Below are 26,986 nucleotides of genomic sequence, written 5' to 3'. Positions count from 1 at the left end.
AAAATATGGAAAGCCATCCCATACTCATGGATTAGGAGAATTAGTATTGTGAAAATGGTCACTTTATCAAAAGCTGTTTACAGATTCAGTACAATCCCAATCAAATTCCCACATCATTCTCCACAGAGATGGAAAAAAAAAAAAAAAAAAAACTGTCAATGAAAGTGAATCTTCGGAACTCCAGTTACTATAGACAGATTATATTTACATGGATAGTCCAGTAAGACACAAAAACCTCTCTCCACTAAAACTACATAGGAAATTAAATTATGTTTTCTCCAGCTCAAGGAAGAGTCCTCTAAGAAGCACATCTGTGAATGTGCAACTTTATATAAAGTTTTCTGAAAATAATTTCAGACTAAGCGTGTCTGTTGTGTGGGCATGGTGGTGCATGCGTTTGGGAGGTAGAGGTTCAAGGCCAGCCTGGCCTAAGTAGCAAGTTCCAGGCCAGCCAGAGCTGGTTTGAAAAGCATATAATGTGCTGTGTGCTTAAAATCGTTTGTTTCAGGGTATATAGCTGACTTTTTGCGTGAGATGCATAACTCATAAAATTAGGGAAATGAAAAGTTCAGCGTCACGTTTTCTTACAATTGCACCATTTTTTTCAATACAGTACCTAAAATATCCATCCTTCTTTTCTCGGACAGTGTGTGTATTTGTGTAAGGTATGCTTTTTCTTAAGCCTTGGTTATTAGAGGTCCTTCCTTTGGCTTAGTCAAGATCAGCAGAGCAAACAGCTGTTTCTGAGTTCAGTGTTTAAACATGAAATATGCTATAAAGCAGCCCAAATTGAACATTTCTCTCTTCCTGGGGAACATTAAATAAATCAACCTGAAATAATTAAAATTGGCCAGCCCCTCGGAATAGTCACTTGAGTTTTGAAAGTCAAAGTCTTTGTGACCCTTTATGAAACTGTCCATTTGATCGTTGCCAAGGAGCCAATTGACTTTCTTCTCCCCGATGGCCCATTTATTCTCCTGGACAGTTGGAAGCCTAAGGAAGCAGTTCTGTGCTCTATGGCTACTGTGCTGTGGTGTGTTTGTGTGTTGGCCTGAAGGCTGTTCTGGAAAAAGAGGCAGAAGCCTGAGTTCCAAAGACAGCCTTACCACTTTTTGATTTTTATGCTCTACATGACCTTGTATGAGTCTCTTAACTCCTCCAAGATTCAGTGTGTGTTGGGAAAATCAGAGAGCTCAATTGGAAGGTTTCTAAAACTTTTTCCTTCTCTATAATGTATGGTAGATGCCGCCATCAGAAATTTGGAGGGAAGTTTTTCGAAGGCTGGGTGGGAGGCAGAGCAAGAGATTTGATAGTGAAAAGCCAGCAAGGCCTACATAGCAAGGCTGCCCCCCCACTCCACCCCCAAAAAAAGGTGATTGAAGGCCTAGTCAGCACTCACTGATTCTGAATTCCCATCAATTTAATAACGGAAATTGAATTAAACAGTTGGATAGATAGTCTTAGCTTTCCAGAAGTAAACTAGCACGATGCCAGAAAAGGCCTATTTGCATTTTTACATGGCTGATTAAATAGTAAACCTCTGAAAAGAAACATAAGCAACCTTTTCTTCTATTGATTTTACATAGCACCATTGAAGTTCAGAGCAACTTGAGAAAGAACTTCAGAGTGTGTAGCACATACATATATGTGTGTATATAACACACATACAATATATATATATATATATATATATATATATATTAGGTAATAGCATATATATTAGGTAACAATATAAGAATAAAGTAAGATCATAAGAAAATTTCCCTTAAAGGGAGCTGAAATAGTTTCTATTTAGTGACATCAACATTATATATAGATGTCTGTGATAGCTCTCCAGAGTTTGAGACCAAAGAGTTAGTCCAGAGAACTCATACTGAAAATAGCATAAGGTCTTAAGACTTCTCCCCACTATAATCCATCCATATGCAGTTCTGGTTTATAAGTAGAGCGAAGCTCAGACTTGCCCATATATGATCATGTTATGCCTGAAGAACGAGCCATATGATTTGTAATTTGGGGTAGAGATGGTTACAGTGGAAAGAAGGTAATTTTCTTCAGGTGTTTTGAATCACTCTCGTGAAGTCATCTGTGAAATGTCTTGACAACCCCCTAGATCTGGGTAGATGGTCAGAGGCCATCAGCCACTTCATGGTTCCCACCGCTCTCACGGTTCCATCATTGTTCTGGTGTGGTACAAATGCCCATCACTGTGTTGGCAATGACGACTAACTGTAGACTTGAAAGACCAGTTAAAACTCAACATTTCTACCGTTTTTATTTTCAGTTACTGTATATAATGTTAGAAGAGGAAAGTGTCTGTATTGGGCCATGAGAGGGAAGTGTCCCTCTTGCTTTGCCACGGTAATGTAAATATTTCAATCTGATGAGTAAATGGAGATGACCTATTTGAGGTGGAGATACCCTCCAAAATTAAACTTTGTTCTCCTCTAATCATGAGGGAATAGAATCCCAGTGAACTTTTTTACAAAGAGCTGGAGAAATTACAAGGATCATTATTTGCGTCCTTGTAAGAAATTGAAAATTTTTGAGTACTAATGAAGTTAGCATATATCTTGCATATGTTTTGCATATTGCTACCCAAAGAACGAAATGCTTTTATTTAAATAAAGATTTCAATGAGTCATATACTGAATCACATATTAAATTTTATCACAGTAGTAGATGTCTGTGGTCTGCACAGTGGCAGTCTGTTTAAATATAATTCCCAGAAATTCCAACAACTAATTTTATTTTTATTTGATTGGATTAAGAGAGTCCTATAAAAAAAATTTTTCCTCCACAATGATTCCATTTAAAGAATAAATCGTAAAGTATTAATGATACGCATATATAGGACTACAATTATGATGTTTATGCATAGTCTGCATCTACATATATTTGTAATCTTTTACATTAAATATATCTCAGAAGTAAGAATGAAACTGGACAAGTGGATAGCAGTAGAATCACTGCAATATTTAAAGAAGCTATCAGCTAAAAAGCTTATTAAAACCAATATTGGAGACTCTTTTCGGTATCTTCCAAATTCATGGCATTTGTTGGCAAAATTCTACCCTATTGTTGTCAATCATATTCCATAGTTTAAATTCTCTAAAAAATTCTCATTTTTTTAATGTCTGTGATTAATAATCATTGTGAAAACAAAAAGTAGCTTCCAGAATGGCTGCCATCATGCCCCTAAGTCTGCATGCTATGGTTTCTCTGTCCCATCATACCCACCTGTTAATCAGTTTATTGATTTTAATAAAGAATATGAAGGCACGTCATTTAATGTATTGATGTAAAAATCCCACAAACGTTCGGACGGCTGCATTAGCATCCCAGGAGAGGAATGTCGTGCTCTATGGTGGAAATGACCCCAGCTCTGCAGCAAAATACACCTGAGTTCATAGATGCCACTTTCCAGGTAGCAGGTCCTGCTGAACCTCCTCAAGAGTCCTCAAGAGCAACCACAAAGTTCTTGTCCAAAGAGCTGCTTCCAGGATTAGGAATAATCCCAGTGCAGGATAAACAGCAGTCCTTGCTGTACGTAAGTGCCAAGTAGGATTAGATCGTCAGCCATTCATGGTCTAAGTACAATCACATAGATTTCACATGTATATCCCCAAAGTGCCTGAATTTACCAAACTTGTTATCAGTCAGGGGAACTGAATTTGGTAACTCCCTAAAAAGGAAAAAAATGATCATTTCAGTTTAAATACAAGGGGATGCAACAGGTGGTCCTTATCCTCATAAATCCCACGCCTAGAAGGCTTCTGCCACTTGGGCCTGTCAAGCAAGAACTTCTAACACTGTTTTATTTGCAAAAGAGAAAAGCTTGAAGAAGAGGCAGTACACGTGTTGTTTCTGGCTACTGACTCCATCTCCCTTACCCTCACCCCCCAGTACGATTTTGTGGAGCTCCTGGACGGCAGCAGGTTAATAGCAAGAGAACAGCGGAATCTGGTGGAATCTGAAAGAGCCGGGCGGCAGGCGAGATCCATCAGCCTACATGAAGCTGGCTTCATCCAGTACTTGGATTCTGGAATCTGGCATCTGGCTTTTTATAACGATGGGAAAAATCCAGAGCCGGTGTCTTTTAATACCATCGTTATAGGTAAGAGCCTTCTTCAAAGCATCCTTTTCCACCGACTGCCTAAACTCCGTGCCGAATAGAAACTCAAATCATTTTTACCAAACTTTAGTGACTCCTGGGGTGATAACACACATCTTGTTTTTGAATTGTTCATTTGTGAATATATGGCAAGCCCTAAAGCTCTATAAGAAATATTATAAATTACCACAGGAAGAGAAAGAACACTTTGAAAATCTGCATTTAAAGATTTGAAATGTTTTACATCACTCTGCAGATATCTTATATAAATGAACTGATTTGGGGGTTATGGAGTGAACTATCCGTAATTGCATTAACGCCTAACTAAAATGAGCAGAATGGCCACTTCTGAGAGAGGCCAGCATCTCACAAATGCTCCCTGCGTTTCTCTTCTTCAGAGTCTGTGGTGGAATGCCCCCGAAATTGCCATGGAAATGGAGAATGTGTTTCTGGAACTTGCCATTGTTTTCCAGGGTTTCTGGGTCCGGATTGTTCAAGAGGTATGCAAGTTAGATTCTCTTCTTAAGCCGATATAAATAAGCCGTAGAAACACATCCAGTCGGGGAAACTTAGCAACCCGGGGAAGAAAGGGGATGGGAACGGCCGGCCCATCACTTGTTCTGTGAGGGTCTCAATGGCAAACGTGGCTGTTGACCGTTCTGTCTTGTGTTATTTCACAGCAGCTTGTCCGGTGCTCTGTAGTGGCAATGGGCAGTACTCCAAGGGCCGCTGCCTGTGTTTCAGTGGCTGGAAGGGCACCGAGTGTGATGTGCCGACTACCCAGTGCATTGACCCGCAGTGTGGGGGTCGTGGGATTTGCATCATGGGCTCTTGCGCTTGCAACTCGGGGTACAAAGGAGAAAATTGTGAAGAAGGTAAACATGTCAATATTTACCGAATCCTATTGTTATCTCCATAAAGAAACAGATTAAATCTGTAATCTTCAGCTTGGCAAGTGTTCTTTCACATGCTCCTCTATGAAAGCAATTTTTTATTCCCATATTTATGAATGCATTGTTTTATTAACGTTTTTAACTAATAAAAAGAACAAATACCAAAGAGCTCTTTTGCTCTGTTTCTGTAGCATGAGTAATTCTTTGTTGTTGTTTTACTCTGAGAAAGCAAACAAGCATTTGTGTCTTGAAACCCAATAAAGGACCGGCTTGTTATTGTCACTTTTCAGCTTTTCACACTGATGCCGACCTTTTTGGCATCTCTAGAAAGAAAAAACAATTTGAATATAATGTAAGGAATAAGAGCAGTGTTGTGGATTTCTTCCATCACTGTACGTGCTGAGGAGAGTCCAGACACTATACTGTAAAGTGCAGTTAAACTGGAGTTTGGTTTGTTGTTGTTTTTTTATTTTATTTTTATTTTTTTCAGGAAGCCAAAAAAGCACCATTTCCATTCTCCAATCAAATTGATTTTATTGATCTGCACTCACAAAGTAATGCAATTAAGTCTCTGGAATTAAATTTTCAGGCCATTGACCGTACAAGTGTAAAGTTTTATTGAGTCAAATTGCTAAATTAAATCTCATCATCTAAAGCACATTAAAGTGAATTAAGAAGGCTAGCGTGTGCAACTCATTTATTTCTCGAACAATTTGAGGATCCCGTACAGCTGTCAGTGCTCAGTGGTCATGGAGCAGGTCAGCATGTACAGGGTCTGTTCTCTGACTCTGCTTGGGCAGATCACAGAGCGATTGTCTGAACCCTCCAAAGCATATTTGTCTAATTCATGAAAGACCAATCTTTGCAAGGGCCTCAGTTACCTAAATGGCGTCAGGTTGGTTCTTGATGCTTGGTTGCATTGCGGCTCTCTGCTTTTTCAGAGACAAGGTCTGGAGAATCGTAGATGGATGTTTGATTATCTAAAACATTCTTCAGAATGAAGAGTTGATTCTTGAGCCTTCGTGTACTACGATATCTTTCAGCTTTAATAAAACTGTTCTCCTCTCTTGACACTAGCGGACTGTCTGGACCCTGGATGTTCCAATCATGGGGTGTGTATCCATGGAGAATGTCACTGCAACCCAGGATGGGGTGGCAGTAACTGTGAAATACTGAAGACCATGTGCCCCGACCAGTGCTCGGGCCATGGGACATACCTTCAGGAAAGCGGCTCCTGTACTTGTGACCCAGATTGGACTGGCCCAGACTGCTCCAATGGTGAGGCCAACTCATGCGATGCCACCGCGTATTTACTGTCATTTACCTAAGATTGGGGATATTGGACCTTTTAAAGCACACTTTGTGAAACTCGATTATGTAACCAAGTGATTTTTTTTTTTAAAGATATAAATGTTTAAAGCAATGAAGTAGTTATTCTTTATAAGAAGGAAAACAGCTTCGGTAATTTATTATTAAAAATCCTCTCTTCTCTATTATCAAAAGAGAATGGTCTTTCATCTGCATAAGACAGCCTTATCTTCTTCAGTCTCGCTGAACGGAAATATTGATTTATACTTGGATCTATGGGTCTGGCCACAGCTTGAGAATGGAAGCCCATTTAGGGGTGGGTGGTGGCATCGTTGGGACAGGGGCCTCACGTAGCCTGAGCTGCCTCAGACTTACTGCCTAAGAGAAACTGGTCTTGGACCCACAAGTCTCTATCTGTGCTTTCGGGTGTGTGCCACCATGCCCAGAAATTCAGGCCCTTTTTGTCATGAACAGATAGATAGTCTGCAACTTAAAAAAATAAAACTTCCCTCACAAGGGAAGGCTAAACATAATCACACTAAAGACTGTGTGTGTGACTATTATATATAGTAGTTCAACACAGATTTTAAATTATGATTATAAGGGAATGACAATAATATTCACTAGTAGATAGACACATGCACATACTCGGGCTTTAATGAAATGGACATTGTACAAAAATGGTACTTGCTGATTTTTTTTTCCAATCTAATCTTTTTTTTTTTTTTTTTGTAATGCTGGTTACAACTTAGGAACTAATTCCTTGATATTCCCAGTCATTAGTCACACAGTGTGAGGAGATGCCATTCAGCTTAGAAAATTACGGTTTTAATTGGGAGCTAAGATGAGCACACGTGAAATTAGATGCCGATATAATATCATACCAAGTGTTACATGGAATAGTTCGCTAAACTCAGAGGAGTGATCCCATCTTGATGAACGCTGAGAATTTTCGCAGGGACTTCTATTAACACTTTTCCCTTCATTTAAACATGGCAGTCTCGGGGGAGGGGCAGGTAAGGGGCCATTTGTGACTAAGGAAACTGTTAGAACGTGTCTAAGGACCTGGACTGTGAAGTCGGATACATGTGTTCATAGCCAAGTCTATTTCATGGATCTTTAGTCTTTAGAAAATTACCGTGTCTCTCGGTTTACTCATTGTAAAACCACAGAATGAGCCTCATCGAGGTACGGTGGAGATGACTTGATGTATGTCAAGTACTTAGTGTAAGCTGGGCATAGTGGACACACCTCCAATCCCCATGCTCCACAGGCTGAGACCAGAGGAACAAAGGTTCAAAGCCAGTCTGAACTTTACAGCAAGGTTCTGTCTCAAAAAATAAAATAATAAAAATAAAACAAAAGTACTTGGCCCAATAAATACAAAGAAGTGGCCACATAAAATGTGCTATTTTAATAATAAAATTCAAATACTACCTCTACCCCTCCTGCAAATGCAATTTGTGAGAAAGTGATAACCATGAAAAATAATTCTGCGACAGTATTAGGGGGGTAAAAAAATAATACCTGAGGTCAACCTTAGGCAGGCCCCCATTATGAGGGTTATAGTTTAGAAATGAAATTTTAGACAAAATTCGCAGGCGGCAGTGGTGTGCTCGCTCAGATGAGGGTGGTATCAGGTCGGATGCTGGATAATGCCAGTTGAGTGACGAGAAGACAGGTAAGGGGACGTCGCAGAAGTGTGGGCTGATGAGAGAGCAAGGAGTTTGGAATCAACAGAAGTGAAAAGGATAAATAGGAGCAGTATTTTACATGAGTGATAGGCAGCAAGGGTTTCTGAAGAACTAAGACAGAAGTTTGGTGAGAAGCGTGGCAAGTTCAGAGCAGAGGAGACCGGAGGCCATTCCCGGTGTCCACATGAGGCCAGGATGTCAGGAATGGGTTTACAGCAGAGGCGGGCTGGAATCAGTGGGAGGGGGAGAAAATGAAGGATACTCAAACAAAGATAAACATTTGAAAAGAAAGGGAGAAGAGAAGGGAGGAGGAAAATGAAGGGTGAGAAAAGTGGAAGAAAAGAACTCATTTTCCCAGCGGTGCTGGGTAAGGGAAACGGTTCTGCGTAAAGCCTAGACGGGCTTGCAAGTGTGCGTGCGTGCGTGCGTGCGTGCGTGCGTGCGTGCGTGCTTGCGTGCCTGCCTACGTGCATGCGTGCATCCATGCGGCAGCTTCTTTCTGCTTCGGCTGGCCCCCTCCTCTGTTTCTCTAATGTACTTAAGAACATGGGAGCCCAGCTGTGCAGGTTCAATGGGTTTTCCTTTTCTCTCTTCCGGCTCTGGGTATGGGACCGAGGGACCTTAAGCATACTTGGGTAAGGGCTCCACCACGGTGTTTCACCCCTGACTCTGGATTCTGCTTGTAGATGAGCCATCCGATAGCTTTGTTTGGGTAGGGCAAGGTATATAACTTCCCTGTACCTCAGTTTCTTTCTTTATGAAGTGGGGATAATAACACCAGCACTTTGCACCTTGGGAGTTAAGTTCAGCTACGCCGAGAGAGGACCGGTACACAGATAGAGCCTCAGTGTTAGCGCTGATGCTGTGGCTGTGCTGACGACGTTAGCAAACAGTAATAGTATGGGAAGATGAACTATAGCGTGTTTCCATTCCTCTTCCATTCAAAGGAGCTTCCACTTAGAAATATTCACTGTATTTACCAAATACCAGACCTGTGGAGTGAAGTTATTTTCTTCATTAATATGACCTAGTAGTATAAAGTGAAACAAAATATTGCCATGCAGATCATTTACACTGTTGGGGTTTTTTTCCCTAAAGATTGATTCATTCATTCATTCATTCATTCATTCATTTTTATGTGTGAATGTTTTGTCTGCATGTATGTATGGGCACCACCTGCATGCCTAGTGCCCACAGAGCCCAGAAGAAGGCGTTGTTTCCCCTGGAGCTGGAGTTCCAAATAGTTGTGAGCTGCCACGTGGGTGCCGGGCACTGAATCCAGGCCCGCTGCGAGGGCAGCCTGTGCTCTTAACTGCTGCGTCTTCTCTCCAGCCCCACGCTGTTGTTTTTGAAGACAGGGTTGGGAGAAACTGGTAAACTTTATAAACTCTGCCTTCCTGGCATTTTGAGAAACTTGGGTAGCAGCATCTCCTCCTCCCCCTCTCCCCCCGTGATTCAAAAATCTACGAGACAAATCCATCTTTGATTCCTCAAGTGAACCGTGGAAATAAGAAAATTTTCTGTAAACTAATTTGTGATAGTCTTACGGTTTCTTTACAACCCGGTTTTCTCATTTCCTTTCTCAATCTTTCCTCCCTCCTGCTCACACTCTGCTCTCCCCTTCCTGCTCATACTCCCCGCTCCCTCCTGCTCACATCTCCACTCCTCCCTGCTCATCCTCCCCTCCTCCTCCCCCCTGCTTCACACACTCTCCTCCCCCTCCCTCCTGCTCACACTCCCCCTCCCTCCTGCTCACAACTCCCCCCTCCCTCCTGCTCACACTCTCCCCCCTCCCTCCTGCTCACACTCTCCCCCCTCCTCCTGCTCACATCTCCCCCTCCCTCTGCTCACACCTCCTCCTCCTCCCTCCCTCCTCACTCCCCTCCCCTCCTGCTCACACTCTCCCCTCCCCTCCTGCTCCACTCTCCCCTCCTCCCTCCTGCTCACACACTCCTCCTCCCTCCCTGCTCACACTCTCCCCCTCCCTTCCTGCTCACTCTCTCCTCCTCCCTCCTGCTCACACTCTCCCCCTCCCTCCTGCTCACACTCTCCTCCTCCCCTCCTCTCTCCTGCTCACACTCTCCTCTTCCCTCCTGCTCACACTCCCCCCTCCCTCTTGCTCACACTCTCCTCCCTCCCTCCTGCTCACACTCCTCCCTCCCTCATGCTCACACTCTCCTCCCCCCTCCTGCTCACACTCTCCCCTCCCTCCTGCTCACACTCTCCTCCCTCCTGCTCACACTCTCCTCCTCCCACCTGCTCACACTCTGCTCCCTCCCTCCTGCTCACACTCCCCCCTCCCTCCTGCTCACACTCTCCTCCTCCCACCTGCTCACACTCCCCCTCCCTCATGCTCACACTCTCCTCCCCCCTCCTGCTCACACTTTCCCCCCCATACTCCCCTCCCTCCTTCCTTCCCTCCCTCCCTCCCTCTCACAATCTTCTCTCTTCTCTCTCTTCCTCTTTGCTCAACCCTCCATCATTGACACATCCTTGAAAGCAGACAGAATTTATACTGTTTTTGTGCATGCTTTGTAGAAATAATAGTCCAAACTTTTGTTTAGAAAATTCCTGACTGCCAAAATAAGTAACATGTTTAGGTAAATAAGAAAAATCATAAAACAGAGTCTGCGTTGTAGAAGGGTCTAAAGAGTTTTAGGAAATCCTTGCTAAGTGATATTTATCCAGTGTGAGTGCCTGACACTAATTTTGCATTCATTCGGTCGGTTTGTCCAGTTTTCTTAAGAAATTCATATTTTAATTATAAGAATCAAAATAAGCATTCATTTATTTCTGAATTGTTATTTACATTTCTATCTCCTGTACCAAAAAAAAATGCATTTCACCAAGAGACTCCAGTTCAGTTTTATGGGGATGAGGACGCTCTCTGGGGAGCACAGGTCTAACAGTGCTTGCTGTAGAGTAGCCCTTGCTGGAATTTCCTCACTCCTGCCTGCTCCACAGCCTCGTCCAAGCAGCAGAGGAACAGATGGGATGCCCACTGGTTCCGTTCCATGAAAATCTTACACACTCAATGACTAAAAATGCCATCCATCTTCATAAAATCATCTTGCCGTGAATAGCAAAAAAATAAATGTTAGTTCGAAGTTTAAACTGCCTGTCCATCTCACACATTATTTTATGTGTTTAGATTTGATGCCATCCATGTTGACATAATTACTTTAGAGTTCAGAATCAAAATAAAAATTCTAAGTTTTTTTTTTTTAAAAAAAGAACTTTAAAAATCTAAATACAAATAGAAAGTGGATGGAGACCTTTGTTCTGTTCATCTTTATATCCTCAGTTCAAAGCAGAGGTGTAAAACATTAAACTCAATGTATGAGTGATTAAGAAATGAAGTGTTCTTCTTTTGGAGAATAAGGTTAGATATAGAAAAGTATTGAGCTTTCTTATCAGCTGAGAAAAGACAGAAAACTGAAGATAAACAGCAGTGATCTCAAAGAGTTCAGCCTGTGAATGCATCTTGTCTCATGTTCACCGAGTTCAGCTGTCTGCTTCCTGGTTCTTATTTACAGCTTATCCCAATATTATTGTTCACTTAAATATGTTGCTGAACATTTACTAGCAGTATAAATCTAAGGTTTTTAACTAAATAGATCCTAAAGGAAACCATTGCCAGCTACCTCTTTTGCTATTGAGAAAATGACCTTCAGATATCCGGATTCAATAAGAGTGTAGAATTAATAACCAGAGCATTGGGTAAAGCTATTAAAAGAGAAAAAAAATGAATTATTTCCATGAGAAAGTTTATAGGTTTGAAGGCAACAGGGTTTCTCTGTATCTTCATCAGCAGTGTGTCCATTAATTAGCCCTTCAATTCCACTTCAATTAAATTAACTCTAATTAATAAGTTCATTACAAAGATTGACGCACCTTGCTCACAGCCAGTGTGTTAAATGCTGATAAACAACTTCACCCTAATGAAAAATTGATTCCATTGAATAAAAGGGGGGATCTCAAAAAGACACCCCTGTTCTGTTGCTCTGAAGTTAATCAAATCATCTAGGGCTCTTAATCAAAAATTTAATTCAAAGGATATAGAAAAACATAGTATGCAGAGAAGAAAGAAAGAAAAAAAAAAAAACAGACACGCTCTCTCCCAGCTAATGCCCTGAGTGGTTTTGTAAGAAATGTTACAGTTTTTATACAGCCTTACTATACTGTCAAGAGTAGAGAAGGTTGTAGATAAGGATGGTCCCCAAGAAATATCATTTGGGGACTGAGTGTGGGAATAGGAGTATGTGGCGATATAAATGCTCACTACTTTTCATTTTAAAGACATAAGGCAACCATCTCCTTTCTATTTGTTAGAAACGATTTGGGAATGAAAACTCCAACTGGAACAGTAGTTTTGCAGTCTGAGAATAAAAATCCACAGTTAACTTTATACATAAAGAATAAAAACTCAAATGTCCCTCACAGTTCCCTCTCCCTCTCTTTTCCTCTCTTTCTCAGTAGTTAAATAAAGCTCTTAAGAAAGCTTTATATAAAAAAAAAATTACTTCAGACATCTGAATTCTTTTTAAAGGCTTAATCCAGTGTTATACAATTTGAAGGCATTTAGTCATTGTGCGCCTTTCAAAAATTCCAGCAGATGAAAATCTTTGTTTTCCAAATGACAGAGTCGATGTGTGTATATATATATATTATTAAACTGATTTTCTATTATGTGAGCTAAGCAATTTGTAGCTGTCAAGAGTACAAATTTACTAAATAGGAAAAACAACATTTCCCCTTATTTAACCAGCATGCCTGCATGTGTGAGCAAGCTAATGTATTTTCTATAATAGAAATGCCTTAAAGTTTCTGAATATTTAAAAAAAATTTAAGCCACGGCTTTAGCAATCAGCCCTTTTTATTTCTCAGTGACTGTATATAATGCAATTTCGTTAAATACTTGACATGCTTAGCTACTCAAATATCTCATCATTTGAATGTGCATGTTTCTTCTTGGCTACCAAGGGGTAGTATTATATATTTATATATAACTATTCTATATACATAGTATTTGGTATATAAAATATCTTTATATATAAAGAAATTTTCCCAAACAATTGTGGTGTGTGTTTTATGCACCAACATAGCCACATCTAAAGTTAAAGATGAAAGAATGTAAAATTCTACCATTCACAGCGGCTACTCATCGATGCTGAAATTCATGTACAGTACTTGTGGTTTACGGTGACTTTGCTTTTTCACTTAGACAAATGTGAGACGTGGCCCTTCATAATCCTCCCTCTCACCCCCAACCTGTTCTTTTTGTCTCTTGCCTGGATTCCTCTTTCTTGCAATACAGAGATATGTTCGGTGGACTGCGGCTCGCACGGGGTTTGCATGGGGGGCACCTGCCGCTGTGAGGAAGGCTGGACCGGCCCCGCGTGTAATCAGAGAGCTTGTCACCCTCGCTGTGCGGAACACGGGACCTGTAAGGACGGCAAGTGTGAATGCAGCCAGGGCTGGAACGGCGAGCACTGCACCATCGGTAGGCCAGCCAGACTTCTAGTTACTTATCCACGACGTGTTCATGTTCTGTGCCGGGACCAAACCCATCCACCCCATAGACGAGCGATCTACCGCGAAGCTCCACCCCTAACCCACCACGTGCTTTCTCTATCCTCCATTGACTGCCAAAGAGATCACACTCTTGGCTGTTTTTTAACTCAAAAGAAGCTCACCTCTTCCAATTAATTTTTTTTTTTTAATTTTCTTACGGATAAAGAGGAGTTTTGTTTTTAATTACGGTCTACATTTTACAATGTTTAATTCATTTCTTGCTAGAGAAACTCACCTGAATGTGAGGCAGAAGACTTAGAATGTGTGCCTAGTATATTGGCACAAAAAAAAAAAAAAAAAAAAAAATGGATGCACAGAAAAAAATTTTCAGTTTTTTGTTTCTAAGCCATACATTTTGGTCAGCTGAGATGTGCATATGCCCAGCAGCTGCAGAGTACTCGCTGGACCACCATGGCGTTACTTCATCATAAGTACTGGCCACTAGTGTTCTGTATTGATATTGCACCTCCTAATAGCAACCATACTTTCTAATTGACATATTTTTTAAATTTTCTCAAATGCATGGGCTTGCTCATCTCCAGAATCATCTTTTTTCAGTCTTTTGGTCCGGAGAGTTTCTACCAAGGAGGTTTGATTTTTTTTTTCTTTGCCTTTACACTGTGATTTCACTAGAAGTAAAATAGAATACGCCCAAATGTAGCTGTTCTTTATGGGCCTGGCACGTCTTCAAACATGATGATAGTCACCAATCCCTGTAGGCTGAATAAAATACCAACCAGATCGGTCAGACCAAAAATGGTTTTTGTAAAAGAAAAAAAAAAGTGGTAAAAAGAGGGCTATACCTCACCAACGTTTAACGTGGATTCAAAAATGTCTAGAACAAATAAAATGCTGCCTTTTCAATATGTGCAATATTCCCTTACCATTCGAGTTACAGAATTGAAATGTGCAGCTAGTAGAGGGCAGTGAAAAGGTAAAGGAAGTCATAAATCCCTACCTCGACTCATAAATAGTGTCCATCATTGACTATGATTGACAGGCTGACCAAAATTTCAGAAGGTAAGGCACCACGTTTTCTGAAATACTCTGTGATCATAGGGTAAAATTTGATGAAACTGTTTGGGAGCATGCCAATAATTTAAACAATGTATTCTTCCAATGTGTCTGTATGATGTACTTCTCTTTTTTTGCTTACAGGAATTGGGTAGCAAGAAAATTCATCATGGGAACATTGAAATCACACGTGTGTTATAAGAGTGTCACAATTCTACAGTCATGTGCAAATACGTACCACCACCCCACCCCAACACAAAATTAAGAGTCAATCTCTTCTTTTTTTTTTCTTTTTTAAGTTAACACAATTCTGTCTTAAGTGACTTTATCTAAGGTTCTTTGCAATGTCGTTGGCATCCTCGTGTTTGGTGATCTCACTTGACATCCATTTCAAGGGTCCCACCACGCCCCCTTATTTGGTTGATCATCTGTGAAGACTCTAGGACCCAGAAGTGGTTAGATTCATGCCTGTAGTGTGGTGCTCAGAACGAGGGAGAGAGACATCCCAGTTTGGATTCACGTGGAGGGTGGAGTGTTAGACTTTCTCCAGGTCAAGGTGCATCATTATGTGTTTGTGCAGAATTCCTGCCAAGGGACGCACATCGGAGACTCACAGTCAAAGAGTTTCCGCTCGAGGTAGCTACCTTCTGTCTGCCATGTAGCTCAGAATCTCAGAACAGCAAATATTCAGGGCTCTGTGTGGGCACAGGACATGGAGCAATGTAGGGAGCGTTCAGATTTTCAGACGTCACAAAGACCCAGCCCCACCACTTCCTAAAGGTTCCATCTGCATCATCATCTGTGTATTACCCTCAGGGTGACTTACTGATGGTGATGTCCCTGCTGAAATCATCCACAAACCTACACATTCACAAGCTATTGCTGAGTAGTAAAAAGTCTACCCAGCATACACAAGGTCCTGGGTTCACTTCTCAGCACCACCAAAAAGACAGGCGTAGCGACCCTTCCAAATCCTACTTGGCTCTTTCGTGCTGTTAGACCGGTTCTAGTTTTGCCACATAAAGATGCAGTTGACCCTCTTCTGTCTGCTTACTACTACTACCTCTGTGTGTGCCACAAGGAAGCCCAAGGGCCATTTGTGAGCCGCGGGCAAAGCAACCAGAAAGCCATGGAGTGCTTTCTCATTTGGGACAGTTACTAGTCTATGCAGTTCCTCTCAATTCAAACATCTATCCGGCTAAAAGAAACTGCCATCTGATGAGAGACTATTCATAAATCAGCGAGATCTTCTTTTCCTTTCTCCATATCATGTGTCATTTCAGAGAATACAGACAGAGAGGTTAATGGAAAGAGAGGTGGCGGAGAAATTCAAGAGAAGCAAACACAAGTTCTCAATAGAAAACAAAAGAATATTCGTTAGTCATCTTACCGTCTTCATAAACTCAGTTCATGTTTTCATAAAACCATGGGCATGTTGATAGTAAAATAGTTAGGAATTCAGCGTACTCACTGAACACTCACTCTTACCTCCGAGGGTTCCGACTTCTGATATCTTTATTAGCGTACTCATATTTTCCTCCTGCTACAAATCGCAAGTCCAGTAAATTAGGCATGTTCATCCACAGGACTTGCGCCAAGTCCTTTCTTGGGTTCCACTTTGACTGGTGATGCATGCAGACGGAAAATAGAGGGATGGGAGACTGACTTTCTGCAACGTTGTGATTAAAAGAGACATCTTTCTCTGCCTCCATGGAAGGCATTAGGCTTGTTGGGCCCTTTTATGAATAGAGAAACAAAGGAAGTTTTAATCAAAGAGCCACCTCATATAGGCAGCAGGACTTGTCGTTCACATGATTGGACAGTAATAGCATATAACACTAATGTAGCTGTGAGGTTGTAATAGCATCCTTTTAGGCTGTGGCTCATCCACTGTTAAAAGGATTATCCTGTCCACATGCCTGCATTTGTTTTCATGAGATAGAAAGCATAGATATTGTAGAGGATATTGTAGAGGAAGCCTGAAGCAAGTCAAAAATCTGTGAAACGTACTGAAATACCTTACGAATAATAAGTGGCACAATTTGAGTATCATGTGGCTGTCACTATATTTAAGAAGGCTAAACAATTCTGTACTGTGAGAGTTGGGGCGAGTCGAGTTTAGAACCAGTATCTGATAGTTCAAATCTGTGAACTGTTAGATACTAGTGAGTTATGACCAAATGGAGTGAGTTCCTACACACGTTTAACTGGATTTAGGACCTATAAACATGTGAAGGCAACTCGGTTGGCTCGGTTCAATCTTTCCACAAAAGAAGGTATGTGGTTGACTTGTACCTCGACTTTATGGGCCATAGAAACAACGCAAATACTGCATCAGCATTTGCTAGATGTTATGTATAAGCAGAATACAAGACCAAATGAATGTCCCAGGCAGTGACAAGTCCTAATTACCTCGTTTTGAGTATGCATTCATCTATAACTTCCATGAGGGCCTTTCTTTTTAGCTTTTATTGAAAAGATTTGTCCCTGTACTATCCATTTCTGTCTATCTGAGTGCATTGGAGACTAGAGATGAGGTAGAGACCTGAAGAGGCCAGAAGGGTGTTGAATAACATTTGATTGTTCTCTATCATGGAGAGTTGTCACAAAGGACTAGAAAGCTCTCTGAAAGCTCTGGAGGGGGATGTCTTCTCAAGCTGACCAATATTTTCCATTTCTCCGGGAACCAAAAAGTAAAAAAAAGGGGGGGGGCTTATATTAGTAACAGTGAAGAGCCATGGCTGGAAAACATACTTAAATCTTAGCATAAGCTCCCTCTGAATTATTTGAATCTCCATTCCAGGAAACCTTAACTATCCCAAAATTCTGTAGGTGTGGGGGATTTGAGGTTTTTGTCTCCTCTTTTGTGGTAAAGCTTTGGGTTCATTTTAGAAGGGGGCTGGTGTTTTACTTCTTTCCATTCCATCTGTTATCCCACAGGATTAAGTCTCTTGGATCCTTGCCCTATCTGAAGGACCCTCGGGGTCCTTTGCAGTTCTAGAATGTTTTAACCATTGGTGGTCTCTGCTGACATAAGCACAGAGTTCCCTTGCTGCCTCAGTTTCCTTTGGTCTTTCCATTTTGCCTTAGAAAGGAATCATCTCCACTTTCTAAGAGGTCCTGAGGTCCACTTTGTGGATCTCACCTGCCCGCATCATTTTTCACTTGTCAATTCATTTCTTTGCCGATTAAGCATCACTGAGCAGCTTCTCTGTGATACGTATTGAGTACTGTTGCGTTTAGAAGGCTGTTTAACTTTTTTTTAATACACAAGCTTTGAATTTTTCACAGATAGGTCTTTAAGTCATTTCTGTGATTCAGCATGACTTGTGTCTTAACTGTTCTTAGCATCAGTTGGAGTCTTTCAGATGTAAAGTGATTATAATAGTTGATATTTATGTGAAATTTTAAAGTACAGTGTTCTGATTTCCAAGAGCCTGAGGACTTGTGTCCTTGCTGAACCATTAAGTGACATTGAGCGGTTCCTTTACACTCTGTACATGTTTTCTCTTACGCAGATTGTGAATACATCAAAGGATGGTTTGAATTAAATGAAATGCTATCTTATGAATTATAGCACTTATTCGAGTGCCTATAAAAGAGAGTTCTGCAGTTTTGAGTTTTAGTTTTCTTAATAAGTATGAATGAGACAAACTGCAACCCGGACCATGGTTTAGGTGTTGAAGTTTAAAAAAACAAAACAAAACAAATGTGAAACCAGTAAGGTGTGGTACAGGCCTGTAATCCCAGTACTCAGGAGGCTGATACACAAACATCACAAGTTCAAGCCCATCCCAGATACATAGCAGGAGAATGTCTAGAAAAATTTTTTTTAAAAAAACAGAAATAAAAACAAAAACTGCCAAAGACATTTACTTAAAGAGTTCATAGAATCCCTATCTTGTTATAAGAAAGAACCTTATGTCCAGTGGATACTGTTTAACAAGAGCCTGTGTATCAGGTGGGGTTAAAGAGTTGTTTTTGAAAATCATGCTATAAAAGAAAGGTAGGGTATAGCATGGTATTTTTCTCCTGGTAATGTCTCAACTGCAGGGCTGTTTATTGAGCAACATTGATTTTTCATGTACTTTGAGGCAATTCAAATGGAAATTTGACCTAGGGGAAATACTAATCCCTTAAAGCTACAAAAGACTGGCTATTTGTTTTTATTCTAATTCCTCAGTATGTTGGGAAACAAGATCATTAATGATCACTAAGATGTACTGGTTGTTTGCTCAGACAAAACTCAGACGTACTGTACTGCACACACTTCCGTTCAACAGCAAGGTTGCTCCTGGCTTTGGGACGCTCAAGACTAGAAATAGAAAATGAAATGGAACAGCCAGGGAGTTACCTACTGAGCAGTATGGGAGAGAGAGGAATCGAGACCGGTGCCAGTGTGGCCAGAGCAGGTTGCTGTCCCGATTCTTATCTCAGACAATAGGGTCAGAGCAATGTTTTTTTTTTTTTTTTTTTTTTTGTTTGTTTGTTTTTTTTTTTTTTTTTTTTTTGGTCAAATGAAAAGACTAAGTGACAGTTTTGAAAATAAGAACTCATTAGTGCTTTGTTTACATTACAAATTTAGTAGCTTTGTAACTCTAATTTTTTTTTTTTGTAATGTTGCCCCAACTTTGGAATTAATAGAGTAAGACTGCATGGAATTTTTAAAGTATTCTTTTTCAAATGCTATTTGTATCATCCTGTCGCACCCCCAAAACAAGTGGGTTGAGTTACTACCACACGTCTGTGGATCCCTGCCACAGAAGCCATTTCCTGTTGGTCAAGGAAGTAGCGGATGGGAGAAGGGTCATGCCAGGCTGCCTGAGTCTTAGACCAAGCCAGCTTTACTGTAAAGCTGCTGTGGCTTAAGTTCAGGGTCTCACTCGTACTGACCTCTATAAGATCCCAAAAGGGGCCATGACATCATACAGCTGTGTGTTGCTATGTCGTTTACAAATTACTCACGTCCCTTCCTTCCCTCCCTCCCTCTCCCCTCCCTCCTCTCTCTCTGTCTCTCTCTCTCTCCTCCCTCTCCCTCCTCCCTCTCTCTGTCTCTGTCTCTCTCTCTCTCTCTCTCTCTTCTCTCTCTCTCTCTCTCCTGTATTTCCTTGTGCACAGCAGCACTAGAATACCTGTGGACCCTCTGACAACTCCACTAAGGAAAAAAATGAGCTAGGAAGGAGATACAGCGAGTTTAGATGGGATGAGATGTATTTATAGGGTAGGAAATTATTTCTGTCTGTGGTTGTTACTGAAAAATATTCTAAATATTTTCTAAATATTGAGATTCGAAAATATTCTAAATATGCCATCCACTGATGTACCTAGAGCGGTATACTGTCGGGGTCAGAGAGTGTATGAAGATACGTCGTGCCCTGAGGAGCCTGTGGCAGACAGAAATAAATGTTGGAGGAAAAATAAGGCTTGGCATGCATGCAAAGAGAATTCTTATCATCTCACATATGTAAATCCCTTCAAGTAATTTTCCCCGATTAAGAATATATTGGATAGCCGGGCGATGGTGGCGCACGCCTTTAATCCCAGCACTCGGAAGGCAGAGCCAGGTGATGTCTGTGAGTTCGAGCCAGCCTGGATACAAGTGAGTCCAGAAAGCGCAAAGCACACAGAGAAACCTGTCGAAAAAAAAAAAAAAAAAAAAAAAAAAAAAAAAAGAATATATTGGATAGCCTGGTGTGGTGGCACATGCCTTTAATCCCAGCCTTCAGAAGGCAGAGGCAGGCAGATTTCTGAGAGTTCAAGGCCAACCTGGTCTGTACAGTAACAGGCAGGGATACACAGAGAAACTTGTCTTTAAAAAAAAAAAAAACATGTTGGGTAATAGAACTTATATAATTTTGTGCCTGTTGTAATGTTTTTATATAAGTGATTCTCTTTTGAGAATTTTATCATGAAATTTGTCTTTAATAATGAGTCCGTCAATGGTGAGGTCACATGTGCTGGGAAGTCCAGTATGTCCCTCAATCATATGAGCCCATTCGAACAGGGTTTCCTGTTTATATGACGTGACGTGCTGACATCAGCAAAGATAACCAAAAAAAAAAAAAAAAAAAAAAGTAAAAACACTCTTCAAGGAAGACGTAAAGCAGGTTCACAAGTGCATCAATTTACAGTATGTCAGACCAACTTATCACACAATAAAAAGTCCCAGAGTCTGTACATAGTGCTAAAAATGTACAAGATACTATCAGGAGCAAATTTTGGAGCCAAGTGAAACTTTTCTAATGATAATCTAATCAATAATGAAAACCATGCTATACTTCACATTGAGTGAAGATGAAATTATCTTTCTCAACTGTATAGAAATATTACAAAATCATTGTCATGTTAAGGAGGCAAAGTGAGTGTTATCCCATAATAATAGAGAAAATGGCTGTTAGCGACATGGCAGGCATTCAGTAAACATTACGTTCCCTTTCTGGCCCTTGTGCTATTCATCATCTTAAAATTTTTCGACTTTGTGGTGATGTTTCTTGTTCCAAATAACTCTTGGCTTGGATACAGCACTTCATCTACCTTGATGTTGTCTTTCTTAAAGAGGGTCACCTCCCAAGTTATAAAAGTTTCAACCCCCTCCCCCTCAAAAAAAAACCTATGTCTACCCTGGTCCCCGCTGTATCGTGTGCTATCTGTGGCATGATGGGAAGGTACAGAGGTCTCCTTGCCTCTGTTTCCCCAGCCATAAAGTGGAAAAGAAAATACTTCGTCCTGGAGTTGCTGAGAGGATTGTGTGGATTAAAACCACAGTGGGCACAGTCCTGGTGAAGAGTGAGCACCACATGGAGTCTCATTAGCATCACCACTGTTGCTGGATCCTCTGGGCTGATGTTAATGGCAAAGTGGCTGAGGCTAATGCTTCCTCCCAGCACCATCCCCTCATCTCTGCCCATTCCTCTGAGAAACAGGCATGCCTCCTGGATACAAGAACTAATCCCTTCCCTTCCCGGCACCCTGAAAGTAAAGCCAATGCTGGCTCAGTGATCTGCCCTCCGTGGTGCAGGATGGCTCATCATGGAGCGTTAGGTACGGAGTTCTTTGGAAGGAAATTCTCCTAAGCCCTCTGGGCAGTAGAAAGTCGGACAGCTGAAAACACTTCCATGAAGTGTACGGCCTGAGAGCTTGGTGAGGAGTGTCCTACTCTTCAGTCTCAGTCACGCTAAGTCGATAAAAAGGATGATGTGAGGAGGGGATACTGGTTCCCCGGGGAAGGGAGGCAAGCCCCCTTTCTGAGCGCACAGGGCGTCATCCGTTTTCTGGAAACCAGTCTGGTTTTTCTGATGACTGATTTCTTCTGTTGAGATAGCCTGAGTGTTCATTTGGGGCCTCTCCAATATTCTCTTTCTCATTTGAGTCCTAACTTACTCAGTGAATGTTATATACACAACTGGATCCTCCATAGTACCTTCAGAATTGATATTTTCTCAAATGAAAATATTTCACTTTCTTCCCCACGTGAAAACCTGCTTTCTCTGGGCTCTCTAAGAGATAGATGCCCTCTTGGATTAGGATGGCAGCGCTGGGTTCTCTAAAAGGTGCATCGGAGGTGTTTGTGTTTAACCACCCCACCTGTTTCACCTCTGAGGAGAAAGGAAGGGATGCTGCGTGGCTGGGTTGTCTATGCAATCGGAGCTGTCTATTTTGATGTGGTTTATTTGGCCTTCGAATGGTTCTTCTCCCTCCCATGTGAATTCTTCCTTGGTATGAGTTTGGTTTTTAGTTTGTTTTTTGGTTTGTTTTTTGCAGTACTGATTTCATCACCAAAGGATATGAAGGTGTGGTTTCAAGGTGGCGGTAGCCGAGGTTGCAAACAGTGGCGGAGCAGTGTTTGCTGCCGGTGTCTTTCACTTAATGGTCTATAACTTGACGACTGAGAAAGTAGTCTGGCTAACAGCTGATTTCGTGGTTCTGGTGAAACTTGCTTCAGCTGGACTCTGTGTTTCTGTCGTGGTTCAGGCTCCAATGCTGCATGTCAAAGCCTTTGAGTCACTGGATTTCTGCTTTTAAAATCCATACCTGTAAAACAACAGCGTTGTAATCCATCCGCAGCCTTCTATGAAGTTTTTGTGATATGTGTTACCACGCGGTATCCTCTTCTGCCTTTCTGCGTCCTCATAGACTTCCTATGTGTGATGTATGTATGATGATGTAAGGTCTATGTAAAGTAGCAAATCATTACATGACATCTCTTATCATTGGAATCCTCAAAAAGGCTTAGATTAGAATTTCCGTTTGCCTTGGCACCCAGTTTGCTGTAGAGTTGGTAAAAGCATCATCCAATGGGCTGTCTTGACAGGTGTTCTGCGTTCAGGAGGAGAGCTTTTTTCTTTGGGTACCCATTTCCTTACCCCTAAGGATGGGGTGCAATGTGAGCATAGTCAGCCGTGGCTGTTAGGGTCCCCGTGTCTTCAGCCCAGGCTCCAGGCTCGCTGTTTTCTGTCCCACCCTTGATGCTGTGATGTCTAAGGAGGTAGCGCTGTCATGGGCATGAGAACATCCGTCAAAAGGTAGCAGTATGGCCGAGAGGTGTATTGCTTCATGTAGTGCCTTCCTGGCGGGTGTATTACTTAGGGAACTGTCAATGTGTCCCTTGCTTTAGGAAAGGAACAATGTTTAGAATATCTAAAAGTCAGTTGTGAACGTCAGTGATTGTCTTGTGAGTGATCATGTCTGGTATTAACATGCATTTCCCATGTGGGTGATTTACACATTGCCTGTAAGGATGAAACCTTTGGGATCTTTCAAAGAAATCTTTCTCACCTACTTTCCTAGCCCTGGTATGATAAACAAATTCTATCTTGTGCTGAGAAGTTGTGTTCAGATTCCTCTGAAGTCTACCTCCTCTGTTAGAACTCCTCTGTTAGAATCTTAAATTGGTGCCTATGTTAAGCTTTTCCTACCCAACTTACTGGAAGGCATCCTGACTTTAGAAACATGAGCTTTCAGATAAATTAGAGGGTTAAAGCCCCTGAGATTATTCTGGGAGCAGTACAGAAGAAAATGCCAGTGATTCATGTTGCTTTATGATCACTTAGATTTTATGAAATATGCCTCATTTCTTAGATCTGAAAACTTTATTCCTTCTTTTCTTACTGTCATATATTTATTTCCCACCAGAAACTTCATGGTTTCCTAGCTAGTTTTAGATAGGACTCGAATAACTCACTGTGTGGGTGTACTATGTATTGGAGGAAACAACTTATAAACCATAATCACCAAGGATTTGAGGGTGGATGCTGCCAGAGTTTGAACTCAAGATTTAACACATGCCATGTAGCTTCTGTATCTGCTCTGTCCCAAGCTGTATTCCCAGCCCTCAAGAAATTGTTTTATCTGGAAGTGGTGGCGCACACCTTTGATCCCAGCACTTAGGAGGCAGAGGCAGGTGGATACCTGAGTTCGAAGACAGCCAATGCTTCACAGGGAAACCCTGTCTAAAATTGAAATTTTTGTTAAAAAATTGTTTTAATCCATTAACTTAAATCAGCATGTTATATACCAGGCTTCTTAAATACAAATATATCCATGTCTAAGATTTCCATTTTTCCTTAAATCACATTCTCATCTTAAGTCAATTTTTTTTTGTTATGTGTTTTTTGAAAGATGTTATCTGATGGAGGTGAGAAGAGAGCTTCCATCCCACCCCCTGCAGACTTAATAATTCAAGACTATAATAGAAATAAGATGCCAAGAGGCAGATTAACAGGAAAATTCAGTTCTGTAATAGAAACAAACTAACAGTAGATTTAACAGGAAAATAAGATATAAATTTCTTGCTGTTCAAGTGCATGGTAGTCACACATAGTACGAAAAGTCAAGGGTCAGTTCAAGCATAAACAGCTGCAGAAAGACATTGGGACTTAGAGATGTGGGAGAAAGTGACAACATGACAGATTTGGGGCCTGGAGGCGCCCAAGGGGTGCAGGCCATAGGAATGGGGGGAGGGGGGTACATAGAAGAAATGCAGATACAGTGTCTGCGGTAATTCTTCCTAAAATGGCGGTTGTGATGGAGCCTCTCTGGGCAGGTGTCAGGCCTGTGGTCTCTTTTTCCTGAAAATAAACTTAGTTTAGGAAGATGTGTGTGGCATCCGGGACGTGCCACTACTCCAGAAGAAAGTTACCTTAGGTAGATCAAGCAACTTCAGAGGCATTCCCTTCCTCCCCCCATAAGGGAAGACAAGTAAACGGGAGGTCCTAGAGATCTTGTTCACCCCCAGTTCAAAGCACGCAACACACAAAAGCGTCTTACTTTGGGATAACATTTCTTGAGTCCTGACTCTGAATCATATGAGTCATATGAGTTTTGTATCATATTGTCTTACTAAAAACTTACCATTTGGTCCTGTGCTAACACACTGGAATATCTTTTCCAGTTTGGAGTGCCTCGTTGATATGTGTCTTTCCAGGATCATTTAAGATCTTAATTGCCACCAAAACTTAGCATCTGGGCAGTTTTAAAACTCAATTGGCTGGACATACGATTGAACAAGAAATAAAAATGAAAATATTCTCTTCAGTTTTTGCCAAGCTCATCAGAAGCCTTTTTGTTGAAAAGTTGAGATCTCTGGCATTTGGGAATAAAACCAGATGCAAAATTGTTTTCAGCTAATTCAGGGTATGAGCCAGGAAGGGAAAGGCTATGAAGTTGCTACATCTTCCCAAAACCCTACCCAGGTAACTTAAAGTGCCAGGCAGCTGAGGGGGTACTAATAGGAATTTTAAGTGGTTTTCTTATACACTGAGATTGACACTATCCTAAGAAAGTCAATAAAAAGTGAGGTTGGGGATCTGGGAAGATTGGTCATTGAGTAAAGTGCTTGTTTCGAAAGCATGAGGTCCTGGGTTCAAATCCCCAGCACCCATGTAAAAAACTCAGCGTGGTTAATGCTCCTCTAATCCCAGCACCAGGAAGCAGAGACAGAAGGATGCCTGGGTTTTGCTGGCCAGACACTCTAGCAAGTCAGTGTCCACAAGGTTTAGTGGGATCCCTTACCTCATAGATAGATAGATAGATAGATAGATAGATAGATAGATAGATAGATAGATAGATAGATAGTTCACATGCACACTCACTAAATAGCTAGATCGATCACATGCACACTCACCATACACACACAACACAAGAGTAAATTTTGATTCACTTTATTGTAAAGGTGAAAGAATTAAGCCCACAATTACAAACATCTGCTTACTCCCTGTTGAGACGTGTTCTTTCAATGGCAGAATTTCTCTTCATCATTTCGTGAATCCGTTGACAGCAGCCTCTTCTTATCATAAAAAAGGTTTCCTTCTTACCTGCCTGTTTTTCTTGTCTGCTTTTTACTTTTCATCTATATAAATGTTTTAAGTTTATCAGTTTTTTGAGAGTTTCATGTTTTAATAGTATTCAACCCCACTTCCCTAACCACCCAGATTTGTGTCCATTCTCTTAACTCATCAAGACCGATTTGTGCTGCCCAAATATTCTTCGACGTGTGTTCTTCTGCTGGAGTGTGGTCAGCTTACCAGGGCCTTCACCCTTGGAGTAGACTGTCCTTCTCTCTCCCAGCAGCCAGCAGTTGCCTATAGCTCCGGGGTGAGACTTCGTGCTCAGCTCCCACCTCCATGCTGGGGTTTGGTCTGGCTTAAGCTCGCCCTGGCCTTGTGCATGCTGTCACAACCATTGTGACCCAGTGTGCGTCCTGCTGTGTCCAGAAGACGGCTCCTTTGCCGTCATCCACCATGTCTGACTCTTAAGCTCTTTCTGTCCCCTTTCCCACAATGATCTCTGAGCCTTGGGAGGAAGGAGGAAGGCATATACATCCCATTTATGACTGAGCATTCCACAGCCTCTTCTTCTCTGCACGTCGGCAGTTGGGGGTCTCTACCTTGCACTATCTACTGCAAATTGAAGTGTGCATGGGACATATGTTCCTTTGGACAGGTCATGGGGACCAGTTTCACAAGACGCGTTTGCCTAGACTGATAGTTCATACAAGAGCAGCGCCCCCCCCCCTTGCGTATCTACTGTGTTCACAGATAATGGTGCTACTGAAGCCAATTTTTTTCCTATGGTTCTTCATGAGAGGGTCAGTGACCCTCTCCTGTTTGAGTGCCTCTTTAATGAAACTGGAAAACAAGTGTCTGAAATATGGCTATCATTTCTGGGATTTAACAGGCATGTGCCTTGGGTAAATTAAGGAGCAAAGGAGGTCCTTAAATATGAATACATTGCCAGATGCTTTTCCATTAAACTCTGTTGGTTGAATGAAATTAGTAAATAATTATGTTGGTGGGGAACCTACTATCTCCAAATGTGATATAATGTCTTCCTTTAACAACCGAGCTTAATTTTTTCCTATACACCAAATTAGTTTTTTAGGGCAATCTACA

General features: G+C 41.4%; 1 protein-coding gene across 10 annotated transcripts in view; it reads left to right on the top strand.

The window, feature by feature from the left end:
• Tenm3 (teneurin transmembrane protein 3) overlaps window positions 1-26,986 on the top strand; it is a 727,726-nt gene that overhangs the window by 606,612 nt on the left and 94,128 nt on the right. For 8 of the 10 annotated variants that reach the window (XM_028854524.2, XM_028854523.2, XM_028854522.2 and 5 more), the window contains 5 exons: window positions 3,907-4,117; window positions 4,513-4,614; window positions 4,795-4,989; window positions 6,085-6,285; window positions 13,327-13,512. The exons of 1 other annotated variant lie outside the window; for it this stretch is intronic. In XM_028854524.2, coding sequence (XP_028710357.1) covers window positions 3,907-4,117; window positions 4,513-4,614; window positions 4,795-4,989; window positions 6,085-6,285; window positions 13,327-13,512 — 895 coding nt within the window. The remainder of the gene's footprint in view (window positions 1-3,906; window positions 4,118-4,512; window positions 4,615-4,794; window positions 4,990-6,084; window positions 6,286-13,326; window positions 13,513-26,986) is intronic. One more of the 10 variants, XM_028854518.2, reaches the window with a different exon arrangement.

The sequence above is a fragment of the Peromyscus leucopus genome, chromosome 17 (assembly GCF_004664715.2).
Source record: "Peromyscus leucopus breed LL Stock chromosome 17, UCI_PerLeu_2.1, whole genome shotgun sequence".
NCBI classification, from domain to species: domain Eukaryota; kingdom Metazoa; phylum Chordata; class Mammalia; order Rodentia; family Cricetidae; genus Peromyscus; species Peromyscus leucopus.
This window is presented reverse-complemented; position numbering and strand designations above follow the sequence as displayed.